The sequence below is a fragment of the Gymnoscopelus microlampas genome, assembly GCF_963454915.1.
Source record: "Gymnoscopelus microlampas genome assembly, chromosome: 1".
NCBI classification, from domain to species: domain Eukaryota; kingdom Metazoa; phylum Chordata; class Actinopteri; order Myctophiformes; family Myctophidae; genus Gymnoscopelus; species Gymnoscopelus microlampas.
Window position 1 is genome coordinate 19,578,990 of NC_139962.1, and position 18,294 is coordinate 19,597,283.

The following is an 18,294-nucleotide window of genomic DNA, read 5'->3' on the forward strand; positions in this document are numbered from 1 at the left end:
GTGGAAAGTAACTAAGTGCATTAAGTACTGTACTTAAGTACAATTTTGAGGTATTTTTACTTTACTGAAGTACTTCCAATTTTAAATACTTTTACTTCTACCCCCTACATCTCAGTGGAAAATATTGTACTTTTACTCCACTATACAATTATTTGAAAACTAGTTACTAGTTACTTTGAAGATTTTGATTATTATTACAAAACATACATTAACCACTTTCCTAAATAGCCGACCTACAAGCTCACCACGTGTCGCTTTGCAAGGCGTTGTGAGCTTATATGCTATTTTTTTTTTTAAAGTTATACATTTGAAAACATTTGAAATGGGACCTCAGCACGATGAGTACTTTCTACTTTTGTTACTTTAAAGTACATTTTGATACCAATACTTTTGTACTTTTACTCAAGTACATTTTGAATACCGGACTTTTACTTATATTAGAATATTTCTGCATATTTGACACTTTTACTTTTACTGCAGGTTTAAAATATGTTTGTGAACACAACTCCAATATGATTCCCCAGCATGCACTTGACCAACTGAACTGTCTCGCGACCAACTCTATGCTCGAGACAACTCAGACAAGCCATTTTGTTATGCTAGCTAGCTGGCTACATGGCTAAAAGCCTCTGATGGAGTGCCACGATATTACAATAAACAACATGTCAATTTTACTTTTTTGGATTGCTACTGTCAAAAAATAACATTGGGACTAGCTGATGTTTAGCTAGTAGCAACGGAGAATGGAAAAGTAATTCGGAAATCCTCGCTTTAAAGCGCTGTGGAAGGGGGGCTAACTCATTAGGCTAACAGGTTAGCATAGCAACAAAAAAAACTGCTGTTAACGTTAGCGCGAGCTTGTTAGCGTAGCCAGCTAGCCGTTAGCTTGTTGTGTTGTTGTTGTTGTTGTTGACTCGCTTATTTGTGCCTATCTGTCAGTCAAAGAGCTCACTCAACAGTTAGGGTGAAGCTGTTGGTGACACAAGGAGGGACAGGCGACTTTGACAAGCAAAACCACAGAACAGTTTGGAGGAACAGTGGCGTTTTGTTGTTGCTCGCCGGCTAACTAACTAACCCCCCACTATTACATACATGATGGATGCAGACACACGACAGGACAAGAAGGCTTTGACGGAGCACAACAGCAACGGGGTGACCATCAGGACGTCTGCTACCGTGGCCTCTGGGAAGACGGGCGCCTCCAAGAAACTAGTGATCAAGAACTTCAAAGGTAATGTTTATGTTGATCTCATGTAACATTAGTATTATTACCCGAGGTGCTATAACGGCTTGTTGCAACCAGGATGCCTTTACAGCAGGGGTCTTCTTTTTCAGGCCAAGGACCCCCTTTAGCTGAGAGAGAGAGGGACCCCCCTACATATTGTATAACATTATGTTGCAGATTATACCTTTCCATATAGGGCTTCATCATAGACTTGTTTGACAGCACTATCATCAGTTCCAATGAGAACCTGTCAGCAATTATGGGTTAAGAGTCTTGCTCAGGGACAAATTTCATTTCATCGACATATATGCAGACCTGGCCTGGAATCGAACCTGGGGCAACCAAGGCCTCTGGCTTCCTAGGCGGGCTCACTAACCATTCAGCTATGGCCGCCCCTAGTTAATGTTAATGTGTATTTTCAGACACTTCACCACTTAATATCCTCAATACTTAGAACACTTGCACTTGATCTGCTCTTTTCCCCCCTACTACACCAAACCTCTTTGCCGAAAATAACCGATCTATTGTGAGCTTGTGGATCTGCTATTTCGGCTAATGTTCCCCTCAGAAAAAGTATTCTAGGGTTCAAGTGGTTAATATAATAAAAAAAAGTTCCTATCTCACAAACATTCATTTTGGTGGCCCCCATGTAGTAGTTCTGAGGACCCCCTAGGGGTCCCGGACCCCCTGTTGAAGACCCCTAGCTGCCTTACAGCTTTTTGTCACATTAACCCTGGCGTCCATATTTTGGGCATGTCAATAAGAGGTAAACATTTTCACAAATTTCCCCCCACAACTTGTCTAAAATAGCAGATATCCAAGTTCACTATCAGAGCTATCAGATCTCCTATTTTCGAATAGTCCGACTATAAAATAGGGTTTATGTGGTTAATGCACCATACATAGCCTGCTATAGTATTTACTAGTGACATGATGTCATTCTACTCTGTTACCTAATTACAAAACAAAGCAGTATCTATTCTGAATAGGTTTAGGAAATGTGCTTAATTGTATCCATGGCCAATTCATGCAGAATATTAGTAATACAATATTACACACATTTAGTCTACAATACTCTTTTACAGAGAATGACTATGGTCTCATAAACTTGCTGTGTCAGTGCATTGATCATATCAGTGATGTGCCAAAGTTACCTTCAACTAAATAAAGACAACACTGAGCTAATTGTGTTTGGTGCCAAAGAAGAAGTGCTCACCTTGACTCCCTTTGAAGCCTAACAAGAAAGCCAGCAATCTTGATGTCATTATTCAGATATAGTCTACTTTTAAGTGAGCATATATCTGTTAAAAATGGTGCACATTTTTTCACAATTTTTTCTTCTCATCATCTTCAAAGACATCACGGATCATGCTAATATTTGGCCTTTACCTTGAGTACATATTTATCGATGACTTCCATTATTGTTCCATAAATAAAGGACACAAAGTCAATTATATCTATGTTATAATTGTGTCCAATTAATGTCTGACGCTCAAGCATTATTAAACGACCACCCTGTTGTACCTTGAAATAGTTCCTTACTAAATATTTAAAGAAATTGGTAACAGGTAGGTGGAATTCCTCTTTTAAGCTAATCAAAGGACAACATTATGCCATCTTTATACAATTTCCTAAATGTTTTACCTTTGTTATAAACGATGTGAGTAATTCCATCCCTCAAGGCATCTGGTAATGCAGAACTATTATGGACAAAGGACATCAATGTACAAATATTGTTGATTCTAATATTGAGCCATATCCAATAAGCATGTTTTATATACAGTAGCTGGTTGAGGGTGTTCCTTCCTTAGAGAGTGTGTAATTCTTTTTACAAGTGTTTGTAATATAATGCTGAATCCAAGAAGGAGGGTTCACTTGCCATGTCCAAATAGGGATAGATTGTGCAACATGGTTGGAGGCCGCCATAAGATAAGATAAACCATTATTGATTCCAGGAGGGAAATTCATGTATTTTATTCTAGAATTGTTTCCTTTCCATAAAACTGTAAAACGTTTCTGTTAAGACGGTACAAGAAGTCTTGAGATATTTGTAGGTTCCCTCCGGAAGAGATAAAAGAATTATGGAAGTTGACTCGACCTATCAATGATATCAGTAAATATTAGTTAAATGTTGTAATCAGAGTTAAATAATGTGATTGATTGGTCAATCAATGTGAGCTACATAATTTAGCATCTGTTCCTGCCAATAATAGCACTGGGATGAGTGCCTGTCTAGTCTAGAACCGGTGGTGGTAACAGACCCTGTTTAAACACATCTTATGTATATTCATGACTAACCTGGGGAAGGATTTTAAATCCAATTGGGAAGCCATCCATTCCCTGTGATTTGCCCCCTGAAAAACATGCATATTAAATGATGTGCCATTCTGTATTTGCCAAGCTAACAATTAACCAACGTTATCTCCATGTTCATTGTAGCGATACATAGTTCATAAAAGAGCATTCTCAGCCTGTGTAGGCTAGGCTATATTATATTCTACCGTTTACTTTTTTGCATTGAAGGGTCTTTGTACTGTATGACAATGTTATTTCTACTGAAGAAGTAGACTCATTAATTCAGTCTTTATATATGAGGTTTTGGCTTTAAAGATGCATTCATTTATATATTTTGTTTAAAAAATGTTAAATCTATATTCTGATAAATCATTGCTGTATAGAGTGTTTGTTCAGTAACGGTGGTCTCGCCCTCTCTCCAGCTATTTAATAAACAAAATACATATTCAGGTCGGGATACCAGTTTTATCCAATTATGAGAGAGAGAACTCCTCAGGATACAGGATAAATAAGTGAAATTGGAATTGATAACATATAGAAATGAGCATACATTGGAACTGGAACATTATAAAAACTGATAAATGGGCACTCTCTCCACCTGAAAATGTATTTTCTGTTTATTAAAGAGCTGGAGAGAAGAGGATACCCCTGTTACTGAAAAAAACTATATAGCCATGATTACTAGCAGAATATAGAGCTTTAACATTTTAAGAAAGCCTTTTTTTGTTAAACAAAATATATCACTTACAGTTAACATCTTTGTCGGTCTTGTGCAACAGACAGGCCAAAACTAGCTGAAAACTACACTGAGGACACTTGGCTGAAGCTGCGAGATGCGGTGGGCGCCATTCAGAACAGTACCTCCATCAAGTACAACTTGGAGGAGCTCTACCAGGTAAGGTTGTTTCTCCTGAAGGACATGAAAGATTGTTAACACGATACATCCTAAAACCTCTCTGCTGTGCATTTTGTCTCAAGGTTTTGTGAATGTAATCGTTAGGCTAAATATGCGTACATGTGGTACATCCTCTTTGTATGCCATAATTGCTGAACGTAGGACTGGGCGATATGACTTCAAATCAATATGAAAAGCATTTCAAACTTTTGCCTCGAATGAACTATTTTATTTATCAAGTGAAAATAGCCAATCTATAAGCTCACAGCGCGCTGCGATGGGACACGTTGTGAACTTGTAGATCAGCTATTTTCACAATTTTTTTTAGCCACCATTGTACAACAAAGTATAATACAGTGTTGAGTTGTTAATTGGTCTAATAGATTTTGGCGATTGTGAAAAATCTATTAGAATGTTTTTCTGTTGATATGGTATAAGAAAAAAATGCTATTATTAGGAAAAACCTGCTTCTCGATTAACGTACCTGAGCAAGATGAAGTCGTTTATTGGTTCTAAATGTCGGTTTTGATATATTTTCGGTTAATTGTTAATGTTTGTCTTTCCCCTCTGCCATATTATGTCTCTTTTGGAAACACTCCCAAGGCGGTGGAGAACCTGTGTTCCTATAAGGTTTCTCCCACACTGTACAAACAGCTACGTCAGGTCTGTGAAGACCATGTGCAGGCCCAGATCCACCAGTTCAGAGAATATCCTTTTTTTGTGTGTATGGAATTGTGGTTGCCAAGTCACATAAAATGTGAAATGTATTTATATCTGATTTGCAACTAGCTTCCACTAATTACAATTTACAGTAGTTCTTCACTAGCTTTTTCACAAGGGGGCAATAAAAGCCAGCAATGCAAAGATTTGAAAATCACAGTGCAGTCTTGTCATGGATTGCTTGCTAATAACACATACATTTATTTTCAACCAATCCTCTCTTCTTCAAGGTTTAAAAGCATCTTTTCTCACCACCATATTCTGCTCACTGTAAACCGTCAAAGTGTAGGTTTGTAGTTTTGTCTTACCCCACTCTTGTCAATGATCTGGTACCAGTTACTTTTATTAACAAGGTTAAATAGAAATAGTTATTTTATTTTCATGTAGCCAACACAGAGCTAATGCTGTTAAAAAATAACTCACAATGTTCCTGTTAATGTTCATTGTTAATGCATGCTTTGTTACATTTGATAACATAATTTCTCCTTTATCTGAACATGCTACCTGACACTTGACAGGGACTGAAATTATTCTTCCAAATTATTGTTGGGTGTTTGCCAAAATGAAAGACACTTTTGAGAGTCAAGACTGTCAAAATGTTATTTATAATACTTTTAAGATTTATTTCAAGGCCACAAGGACTGCCATTTCAGTGCTCGCACCTAGTGAAACTAAGCATTAAGAAATGTTGACTAAATTTACACAATATTGATTGATAGGAACTTGCTTCAAATTGCTCAGTCCACATGAGAATGTAGAGCAGACTGACTAGTTTGAAGGCTTTTCCTTAACATGGAGCCCACAGAGTCTTTGGACAGCCTCTCCTTCCTGAAGCGCATGAATCGCTGTTGGCAGGACCACTGCAGGCAAACAGTTAAGACGCCAATATTTATTTTATCAGCTACTTGCACTGTTACTTGTTTCACTGCTTCAATCAAACTTTATGTTAACGACTGCCGTTCTGCAAAAGAAAACAGCATGTACAGACTGTATTTTGTTTTTCTCTTGTATCAGATCATGATCCGTAGCATCTTTCTGTTCTTGGATCGTACCTATGTTCTTCAGAATTCTCTTCTCCCATCCATTTGGTAAGACGCAAGTCCAATGATAGTGTGGACCAAACCTTTGTGATTCCAGTGTTTGGAACTAAATTATAATATAATATGTGTGTGTGTTTTTTCAGGGACACTGGTTTAGAGCTGTTTCGCACCCACATTGTAAGTGACAGTGCTGTTCAGAAGCGCACAGTGGATGGCATTCTGGAGCAGATAGAGCTAGAGCGCAATGGAGAGACAGTGGACCGCAGTCTGGTCAGAAGCCTACTAGGCATGCTGTCAGACCTGCAGGTAACCGCATTATCTGCACTGTTAGTACTTTAGAGGACCCAATCTGTATCATTGTTTTTACATACGCATAATCGCATATGCATTCTTGTCCAGGTTTATAAAGAGTCCTTTGAGGAGAGATTTCTGGTAGAGACCAACCGCCTGTATGCAGCAGAGGGACAGAGGTTGATGCAGGAAAGAGATGTGAGGCCTATATTTTTTCTTTTACTGCACTGATTCATATCATTAATCATCAGTTACACCTTGTTTATACATTCATAACCGCTGCTGGTTGTTTGAATGCATCGGTTGCTCAACTTCATGTGCGTGTGTCTGTGCACGCTTGCATTCAGGTGCCTGAGTATCTGCATCACGTGTCACGTCGTTTAGAGGAGGAGAATGACCGTGTCATCAGCTACCTTGACCAGAGCACCCAGTAAGACCCTGCAGACCCCTTTTCACCTGGCATATACATGTTTCTCATGCAGATTGTGTCCAAATGTGATGTAGCCCTATTACTATTACACCGAACATTAAAATATGTCCATAATGAAAAATATTTACAGAATTTAAAACAAGGGTAAGTTCTTGGAACAATGCAATCTACCCCTTCTGTCATCTGACACTGGCATTTTAAATATGTCTTTGCTAGTTTAAAATGTGTCTCACATACAGTAGTTGTTGTAAAGTGGGTTTGAGGCACATTGCACTTGTTTACTAATACAGACAAATGCATCTCTGCCTCCAGGAAACTGTTCGGGCGATCTTTATTGGGAGTAATACCTTAACTTAAACACTATATACTGAGTTGTCCAGAGTCCCCCAGGGCTCTATACTAGGTCTGCAAGTATTATCTTCTACACCAAATATCTTCACCGAAAATAGCCGTTCTACAAGTTCACACGTTCTACACGTGTTGCGACACAGCTATTTCCGCAAATGTTTGCCACCAGAATAGGCAGCTAGGGTTGAAGTGGTTAGTGTATACTTACCAAATCTGTAACAGTGAAAATGCTGTCATTGCAAAGTGCTCTGACAGTACTTGTTGGAGGTGCTATTGTCAGCAAAGGAGAGTGAGATAAAATACATTAACATACATAACAAATATAAGATTAAACATTTACAGCATCGTTTTGATACTTGCTTTGCATTGCTTTGCGTTTTGATACCGTTTCATTTTCTCTTCACAGAAAACCACTAATATCCTGTGTTGAGAAACAGTTGTTAGGGGAACACATGACGGCGATACTGCAAAAGGGTAAGGATGCTGCAGTGACTTACATGATTCCTTTTATGTTGTGCTTATGAGTAAGCCAGAGAGTCTATGTGGTCTACATCAAGAGGGGCTGTACAAACATGTTTTATTCGGTTGTGTTTGTGATTTGGAACACACAGTTGACAGCAAGCTCACAAAAAATAAATAAATCCTGTTTCATGTGATTTTAGTAGATTTCATAACAAGCATTTAATTAAATATTAAACCAATACTTAAGCCCAATTTATACGAAAATAGCTATTTTAGAAGAAAAGGGGAAAAATCTTCTGTCAATCTTTAGACATAGCTGCATGTTTACAAGGCCAGTTTAATTAAGCGGAGATTTTGTTTTTAATTATTTGACAATATGTATACATACATGTACAGTATGTACTACATACTGTACACATATATATATATATATATACACACACACACACACACACACACACACACACACACACACACACACACACACACACACACACACACACACACACACACACACACACACACACACACACACACACACACTCAATCAATCAATCAATCAATCAATCAATCAATAATGTAACGGTTATTTATTTTATTATGTTTCTTCATCAGGTCTGAGCATTCTGTTGGACGAGAATCGTGTGACTGAGTTGGCCCTCCTGTATCAGCTCTTCAGTAAGGTCAAGGGAGGACTCCATGCACTGCTGCAGTTCTGGAGGGACTACATCAAGGTACATGCATACTGTACCTCCACACATACACACACACACACACACACACACACACACACACACACACACACACACACACACACACACACACACACACACACACACACACACACACACACACACACACTCTACACAGCACTATTCTCTAAACTTCAAATCATTTGTCTGCATTCAGACTTATGGAGGAGACATTGTAGGTTCACCAGAAAAGGACAAGGACATGGTGCAGGACCTTCTGGACTTCAAGGACAAGATGGACAATGTGGCACAGGGCTGCTTTGGACGCAATGAGAGTTTCATCAATGCCATGAAGGAGGCATTTGAGACCTTCATCAACAAGAGGCCCAACAAACCTGCAGAACTCATTGGTAGGTAAAGAGAGAGAAATGATAAGTCACAACAGTTCGATAGATGTTTCTCATGCTCAGGGATGCAAACAACTCTTTTATGAGAATGTTGCTCTTTTGATTTAAATTTGGGTGACTTATGTGAATCGTTGAAATCCAAAGACTTATGTTGTTTTGGGGCGTGAGTCGTGCGACAAATGTACACATGCACGACATTTTTATGAGAACAATGACAGAAATGTTGCATGGGAGCATCCCATGCCTTGTCTGTGCAACTGAGTTTTTTTACGCAATACTCCCTGCACATAAATTTTGAGAGCAGTATGCACTATTTGCCGATCTTTTTCTGTGAATCATTAACATTTACTTATATATGGTTTTTACTTTTAACATTAGCTGGACCTGTAGGTAATGTTATAACTTTGAGTGCCTAGTTTTACGTTAGCTTGCATTGTTATCAGTGCTGAAAATGGCCCACACTGTGTTCCGCCTGAATCATTCAGATGTCCTGATAATACATGTATGGTGTGTAGCTGGCTAGAAAGGAGGGAGTAGAGTGAAGTAACGTTAGTTACTGTAAATGAGAAAAGGAGTTTTATTTTCATCTGTGCACTTGGACAATCTAGTATTTGTCATTAAAAGTTAAAAGAGAGTAGATGCCAGCTTAGACCAGATTTCCTATTCTAAAACTCAATGTGATAATGGGAAAGGTGGCATAATAATTGTAACAATAGAAAATCATATACGTCTATATTTCTCTATTACTAGTTTCTGTACATGTCATATTGGTTTTCAATTGTAACTGTTGCCCATCCAGATTTCTGTGCAACATCCCTCCAGTAAATTCTGCCCATTCTCAGTATTGGTTAATCTAATGCAGATAATTACATTTTTGTATTAATCACTTAAACCCTATATACTGTACTTAATTTGCTGGAGTCCCAAATGGATCTACATTATTGCCCCTCCTTTTTACCATCTACATCAGCATCTTGCACAGCAGAAAATGCAAACAAGTGTCTGCCCATTTGACACTTTATGATAGTTTACTAATTTGGTCTATCTGTCTTTTATTGATCTGAATACATTAAATAGGATTTCCTTTCCTTGTAAGCATATAACAGGTGTTTGTCATGTGGTTATGATATGACCTCTATAGGCTATCTGATTGTATTTATATTTTTAATGCCTTGTATGACTGGTAGGTCGCTTTTTTCATATTATGAACTACTACTATTGTATCCCTGAATACTACACCAGAGTGGCAAATGTAGAACTACTGCAAAAAGCATTTAGAGCTTGTTTGTTTGTTAATTATGAAAAATGTGATAACACTCTTTCTCTGACTGTCATTCTGTATTCAGCTAAGTATGTGGACTCGAAGCTGCGTGCAGGTAACAAGGAGGCAACTGAGGAAGAACTGGAGAGAATCCTGGACAAGATCATGATTATTTTCCGCTTCATACATGGTCAGTCATAATTTGGCATTCATTTATTTATTTCACTTTTTAATTAACCAAATATCCTCTAAGTGCGACATTCCAGGATGTGGAATGCACAAAATTGCACAAACATTTGATTAGTTCATAGTTCTATCAGTATGCAGAAGTTATACCACATAAATCTTTATTAATTATTTAACTTTAAGACGCCATGTCCACAGAAATCGTTTTTTGAGTTGCCATGCATTTCTATGGTAAAGATGCGCTGGTCCTCTTCCCAGCGCCCGAGCTGGAAACGGTTCAGCTTTTGGAGAGCACCATCTAAAACTTACTGATCCCTGCCCTGATGAGGAGGATGGTGCCATGATATGAGACTAGATTTCTTCTGTGATTTCAGATATAACAATATAGTGATATGGCGTTAAATGCACTTTTCTGAACTACCTGACTGTTCTAGCTCTTTTATTATTTGCCGTTTTGCACTTTAGGCATTATTTATGAAAGATCTCACTGTGTCATTTAATTTTGTGAAAACACCAATAGTCATCCCCATAATATTGTCACATTATTGGTATTGAGGTATTTGGTCCAAAATATTATATAATATTATATATTTTAATATTTGATTTTAAAGCACTTCTATATAATCGCAGACCGTGTGTGTGAAGATGCTTGTTTCCCTGTTAACAGTAGTGCTACAGACCACATGCATGTGGCATTTTGCTACATTTTGATATCTCTTTTTATTTCTCTCCATCTAGGAAAGGACGTGTTTGAGGCTTTTTACAAGAAGGATTTGGCCAAGCGACTACTGGTTGGCAAGAGTGCCTCGGTTGATGCTGAGAAGTCAATGCTTTCCAAGCTCAAACATGGTGAATATTCAGTTCAGGGCATAGGCATAGTTGACTGGTAAATTATATGACTTTGGAGTGACTGGCAAATATCTTAAGGGATAGTTCTATCAATTACCTTGAATTCATGGACATTTTCTTGTTTTTGTCGCATTCCTAAGCCAATCATTTGATGACCGGCCGAAATATGCTAATGTCTACGGTAGGCAGTGGTGGACAGTAACAGATTAAATTTACTTGAGTACTGTAATTAAGTACAGATTTTGAGTATTTGTACTTTACTTGAATATTTGATTTTTTTTATACTTTTTACTTTCACTCAAGTACAATTCCAAGACAAATATTTTACTTTTACTCAAATACATTTCTTGGAAGGCTGTGAAGTACTAGTTATTTTAGGTTGGCCGTTCTTTTTCTTTTCTTTTTATTCCTTCTTCCCTAAAATGCAATTGGCCACACACTGGGTTCTTCAAAGAAGGAAACCTATCACAGTACACACTCTCCACTGTGGGATCTACATCATGGGTATTCAACAGGAGGTCCGTGACCCCTAGGCGGTCCTCAGAGTCATTGCAGGGGGGCCACCCATTTATCTTTTATGCTACTTTTTTTTGCTTTGTTTTAAATATCTGAAAATATGCATGAATCCAACATACTATTAGCAAATATTAATTGTAAGAAAGACTACTATAGAACTATACCCCCAATCCCCACTGTGTGGAGGGCAGTAGCAATTTAAGCAACAGATAAGTTAAACAATATAGATCCAGTCTAGTAAAAGTGTACATACTTCATATAATTACAAATATGAATGATAATAATTCATAGATAAGTCCTTATAAAAAAGACTGTCAACAGAGCCTACTGTAGCAAGTTCACACTTTTGAGTGTTACTTGCATAATGTCCTATAATGTAGACCACACTTCACACCCACATAGAAATTTCATTCTTCTGCTGCGTGTTTTTAAAAGAGTTGCATAGCGAGTGCTGACAACTTAATTTGCTATTTTTGTGCCTTTTATACTCTGGTTTTAACAAGAAACATGGAGACTGCCATGCTCAACTGAAATGTTTTCAGACTTGAGAATACAAAGCGACCTAACCTACATTGTATTGAATGAGAGCAGGGTGGAGAGCAACTGTGGTTCAGCCAGACCGATTCTTAAATAAGAGATGTGCAATTTTTCCTATGAAAGCAAACAGGCAGGTGGTCAAGCACTGGTTGGCTCCTGTGTGTGCACCTGATGGCACTTCATGCTACACAGGTTAAAGGTTAAACTGCATGCTACACAGGTTACAGGTTAAACTGCATGCTACACATGTCACAGGTTAAACTGCATGCTACACAGGTTACAGGTTAAACTGCATGCTACACAGTTTACAGGTTAAACTGCATGCTAGGGGGGCTAGGGAGTCACTCGTAACGTTGCCAAAGAAATTAGTGCTGAATTGTCAGATGTCATGAAAGCTGTGAAGAAGCTATTAAGAACACACTGCTCTACTTCACCATTCTGAGGTTCGATGGATGGATTTTCTCACATGTTTAAGTTATGTGTCTAGTTTGTAGTTTTTACATCTCCAAAACTGCACAAAGCTGGCTCTTTCTTTTGCGGGGGCGGGGGGGGTTAACGTGGGGTTGAGTACTTTGTCCACCACTGCCGGTAGGAGACTCAAAGTTGACTCTTTGAGTCTCCTACCGAAGCCGCCGCCGGTCATCAAATTATGGCTTAGGATCATTTTGAGGGTGAACTATGCCTTAAAAGCGCAAGGTTGGCATAGAATATATTCACGCTGGTCTTAATCATAAAACATTGGTATAAACCGAGCCTATGATCTTTTATTTATTAGTTTATCCATAAAGACACTTAGAATAAAATACAAATCCTTTACATTTTGCTCCCTCTTAAAACAAGGCAGAGATATTTGTTCCTGTTCTCAAATATATGCATAACAGTCTGCTGCAAGTTAGAATCTTAAGCCTGATCTATTTATACTTTGTCGTAAGACGGTGTCACTCGCCTAAAATAGCCATGAGCTTGTAGATCTCCTATTTTGTACGATGGAGTATAAATTAAGGATTAAACGACTGAAAAGCAAGATGCAACACTGTGTGATGTTATCAGTGTGATAACATGAGATGTGATATGTGGTTTTCCTCTAGAATGTGGAGCAGCGTTTACAAGCAAGCTAGAGGGGATGTTTAAAGACATGGAGCTGTCAAAAGACATTATGATCCAGTTCAAGCAGGTAACACTCACATACACATACACACCTGCCTCAATTTACACAGACTTCTATCTGAGATTATGGTATATTTTCATTATAATTGAAAATGTATTTATACATTTTAGAATGCATGATTGATTTACTAGACTCAGTAGCCAATACTCAGCCTGGCATTCCTTTCTCTCCCAGTACACTCAGAACCAGAGTGAGCCTAGCAACATAGAGCTCACTGTCAACATCCTCACTATGGGCTACTGGCCCTCATACTTGCCCATGGAGGTCCACTTGCCCCCAGAGGTAAGCCCTATTTTATACTTCATCATACAATAGTGTTGCGTGATGAATGTAGCCGATCTGAGCGTGTAGTTAAGACATTTTTGCTGTTTTTGAAAATCATTGAATATTTGTGTCCAAAATAGGCACACCGGATTTAAAATGGTTAAGATTGCTTTTCCCACTTTCTCATGCAAGCAATGCCCATTGCTAAATTGCCCATTGCATCTGCCCCTCTCCATTATTTCCACAACTGAGTGTTAAACATTCCAGCACTATATATATGTTTTAATTTGTTCCCAAACCCTCCTCCCGTCTCTTGTTGTTAGATGGTGAAGCTCCAGGAGGTTTTTAAGCTGTTCTACCTGGGGAAGCACAGTGGGAGGAAGCTACAATGGCAGCCCACGCTGGGCCATGCTGTACTCAAAACAGAGTTCAAAGAGGTGTGAGTGATGTTATAACACATACAAATGGTATTGCATGGTGTGAAATTTGACATGCATAAGTTTCTTGTTCATTGAAGGCAGTTGGGAATACCTGGATCACACTTGTTTCATACCATTCTTCTCCAGGGCAAGAAGGAGCTGCAGGTGTCACTGTTCCAGACGCTGGTGCTGCTAATGTTCAACGAGGGAGAGGAATTCAGCGTGGAGGAGATCCTATCTGCTACTGGCATAGGTGCCATGCTTGTCCATTATATTTACACTATGTATTCTAATTTGTACTTCCTATTTGAGGCCAGTTGCATGTGAGTTGATTCTATTGCATGTTGCCATTTCCTGTGCTCTGCAGAGGAAGGAGAGCTCAAGCGTACTCTGCAGTCTCTCGCTTGTGGGAAAGCACGCGTCCTCAATAAGAACCCCCGGGGGAAGGATGTGGAGGACGGAGACCGTTTCGTTTTCAACAACGACTTCAAACACAAACTGTTTCGCATCAAGATCAACCAGATCCAGATGAAAGAAACGGTAGGGACACCATGTTTCTCTCCATCCCAAGCTCTCCTCAGCATCAGGTTTTCAGTGATCCTACTGCAGCATAGACTCAAAATGTCATATAATTTATTAGGGCTGCAACTATTGACTATTAGCGATTTATTCTATCGATTACTGTTTGAGATTCCCGTTTTTCTGATATATATTTCTGAATTTCAAAATGTCCCCCCAGTTCAAAAAATAAATTAAAATCAATTACTGATACATTTATAATTCATAAAATTCAGTAGTTTGATTAACGCTAGAATGCATGATCTGTGTCAAAGTACTTGTATTTGAAGGGAACCTTCTCAACTTTGAATGCTTGTCTGTTCATGCTGTTGTGTGTGATGTGTTGGTCCTCCCACCAGGTGGAGGAGCAGGTGAGCACTACAGAACGCGTCTTCCAGGACAGACAGTATCAAATCGATGCAGCTGTGGTGCGCATCATGAAGATGAGGAAGACCCTCAGCCACAACTTGCTGGTGTCAGAGCTCTACAACCAGCTGAAGTTCCCTGTCAAGGTAACCTCTTTAAGCATCTCGGAGTCCTTCTGTACAGTACCTCGTCTCCTAATGTTGCTCTTCTTAACACATTGACTGGCAGAGTTTATTCATAATGTACTCACCCCCTTGCCAGCGATTTGGTGTTTTTTTTGTTTTGTTATTTAAATTCATTTAAGTTTGTCTGTCTGCAGTTTTAAACACATACGACAGATCGACCAGTAGAGAGCAGCAAATTGACACCTTGCTGACTCGCTCGACCCCCCCCAAACAGACTCTAACAAACAGTCAATACGTCATAAACCGGATGTGACGTTTTTCGACAATCGGGCTTAAATACGATGTGATACACGACACCGATGACTGTTCGTCACCCAGACTAAAGAAAATAGAAGTGGAGCTCTCAGTCTCCGTGAAAAAACGTGTTTTGGTCGCATTAGTGCATTTTGCAAGCTAAAACCGGAAACGGAAATCGCTGAAATTGCTTCCGGGTGAAGCGGAGGTGAGTGGAAAACGAAACTGATCGGAATGTAAATAAAACAGCGTGATCGTCTATTAACCAAATTAAACATTAGGACGCAGATCTGCGTCCTAGATTACTCTGGCAGCCCACGGGTTTATCTAATAGGACGCAGATCTGCGTCCATGGCAGCTTATGTGTTAAGTCAAGTAAAATGTATTTGTAAAGCACATTGATAAACAACAAGCATTGACCAACACGTTGTACAGACCAAGAGGTAGCTAAATCACAAATACAGAAATCATCGACATAGCGATACAAACTTATTATATGATGTGTGCATCGAAAAACAAGAGATCAGAAAACAAAGTCTTCCTTTATTTTCCTGAACCGATTATCTGACAAAGGTCGCAATCATTCAAAGATATTGTTTGTTCATAAGCTGGTCCTGCTGGCTCTCTTTGACTTCAATGCATTCCATCAAACTTCTGGCTCCAGTTTGCCTCCAAGTTCTCTATGGCACATGCCATTGCATGGAATGTAACCCTTCTTTACATAGCCACCATGATACCTGTCAAGAGCCTGGCTGTGGCATTTTGGACCACTTGTAGGTAGGACAGGGAGGACTGACTAATTCCAGTGCACAGGGAATTGCAGATGACAGGTCTTGGATAGAGAGAAACGTGTTGATCTTGGCGAAGGTTTGAATTTGGAAAAACATGGTTTTGACTACTGCATTTACCAGTTTGTTGAGCAGAACTAAATAACACATCATTGTTCTTTCTTCACAGACTAGTATACAGTAGAATAGAAACTGTTAACTCTATTGAACACATGGAAAGTTACCTTCATTGTCGTATAATATAAGATATCAAGTCTACTAGCATGGCATCCCTGGCCTATCTTTGGCTATCTGTAAGTTTCTGTGTGTGAATGAGTATGGATCAAGCCACACGAATCACAATGTGGTGTTCAGAGGTGAAACTGCACTTTGTAGGCTGGCTGGCTGTGTGCATGTCCTGTGTGCTTTGAACAATATCAGTGTAACTAAGATTTGCTACATTTTTACGTGCATACATTTTCAAAGAGATGAGATAAAAAATAAACACACACTATGGACACACCATGAGATGGGCCTGAATGCAGTCCACTAATGTCTCGCATGTTTTCTCCACAGCCGGGTGATCTAAAGAAGAGGATTGAGTCACTTATAGACAGAGACTACATGGAACGTGACAAGGAGACTCCTAACCAGTACCACTACGTTGCCTGAGGTGGCACCACTTGTCATGCTTTCCTCATGGCGAGCTTTGAGCTGCCCCTCTGAAACAGCATATAGCCCTTCAGCCACCCGACTCTCCTCCGGTGCCCATCTTTTCATCTGTCCGGGATCCTGGACCCAATGTCCGGATCAGAGAGTGCCCCAGAGAGGCCAGACTCGGCTGCACTGTTTCCACCCAACATCACCCCTGACTGAGTAGAACTGGTCTGAGATGGGTTTGGAGGAATGGTCCGGGTTGATGGTCAGTTGATGTGACTTGCACAGTTCTGTTATTGTTAAACTCAACAAAAAAAAATAACTAGCACTTTCCCATGTTATGTTCTTTTTTTTTCTTTTTTCTTTCTTTTTTTTTGGCTCCATCCACTTGGTTTAATCAGTTATTTTCCGCTGTATTGGTTTGTCTTTAGTTTTATTTGTAGTTCTTATGGCCAGCATTTGTAGTTCTTGTGGCCACTTGCTTCTTTTTTTTCCCTTCTTTTTTTTTAAGCTGTGTCTGGCAATCATAATCTGATTTGGACAGAAACAGTGTTTGGAGACAAGGACTCAAAGGCAAGGAAAACAAGAGTGTGGCTACAATGTAATGAACTGTGGCAGAGGGGTTGTAGGGTGGAGGCAGGAGTTCTTGGTTTGGGGGGCGGGTTGGGATGCAACAGCTTAAAAAAAGAGGTCAAGCCACTTGGGTATTCCTTTTAGCGATCTAATATTTTGACCAAAAATGTCCAGTGTCGTGAGCTGAATTTTTGTAGATGAGATTGTATTCTTTGTAAGAGTGAGAAAAGTGAACATGAATAAATGGATATTTAATGAATCAATGAATGGATGGCCGACGATCAGTGAGTCAGACTGCTTTGAATTATGAATTGGTGAGAATTTATTTCTATGTGAGTATGCCTACCATAAAGACTCCCATCACTGTGGGCTATTTGCTCTTAATTCCTTTTGCTGACAATGCAATGAATGTCTCCTATCCTTTGCAGCCTAATTGGATTTTGTCTCATGAATTGGGAGTAATTATTTAGGACAACAAATTATTCCTAGTAGGACAGCTGTCGGCAGCTCAAACCGTTATGTAACAAAGGGAGACCTTGTGTCGACTGCAACTATTTCTCTACAGCTTGGTAGTAAGACTCCAGTGGTGTAATGCCCAATAAAGATTACAAAACACATTGGTTCATAAAATACTGTTGGATGTCACAAAGCTGCCTTTTCTCAATGTAGACTGCATGCTTGGTCTCAAATATTATGTTTAATATACCCGTAGGCTGATTAGTCCAAAAAAGCTAATGCTAAGACTAATAAAGCGTTACGCTTACACTCCCATGTGAAAGCCAAGGGTCCTGCAACTGTCACACTGATGTTTTAGGCAATGCATAATGTTGATATAGTGGGAACTGGGAATTAAATGATTTGAGCATTGCCTTAAGTGAGATGTGGGATAACCTGTTGACATCTAGTAGGATTACATTATAGACTTGGATAAGTTATTATAAAGGCCACA

General features: G+C 39.2%; 1 protein-coding gene across 2 annotated transcripts; it reads left to right on the forward strand.

Annotated features, from left to right (window-relative positions):
- Positions 1-577: 577 nt before the first annotated feature.
- On the forward strand, positions 578-17,922 carry cul4a (cullin 4A). Of its 2 annotated transcripts, none has more exons than XM_084064686.1 (20): positions 578-1,231; positions 4,300-4,415; positions 5,019-5,122; positions 5,939-6,008; positions 6,150-6,223; positions 6,319-6,481; positions 6,575-6,664; positions 6,814-6,896; positions 7,651-7,718; positions 8,322-8,440; positions 8,616-8,808; positions 10,152-10,256; positions 10,991-11,101; positions 13,243-13,328; positions 13,497-13,604; positions 13,910-14,023; positions 14,153-14,258; positions 14,373-14,545; positions 14,923-15,075; positions 16,692-17,922. In XM_084064686.1, the coding sequence occupies exons 1-20, from the start codon at positions 1,093-1,095 to the stop codon at positions 16,785-16,787; spliced, it is 2,271 nt and encodes a 756-aa protein (XP_083920812.1). In that variant the 5' UTR covers positions 578-1,092; the 3' UTR covers positions 16,788-17,922. The 2 variants fall into 2 exon arrangements, with proteins under 2 accessions (XP_083920812.1, XP_083920813.1); XM_084064687.1 differs by lacking the exon at positions 16,692-17,922 and adding an exon at positions 15,922-16,010 and having other exon boundaries at positions 14,923-15,098.
- Positions 17,923-18,294: the final 372 nt, after the last annotated feature.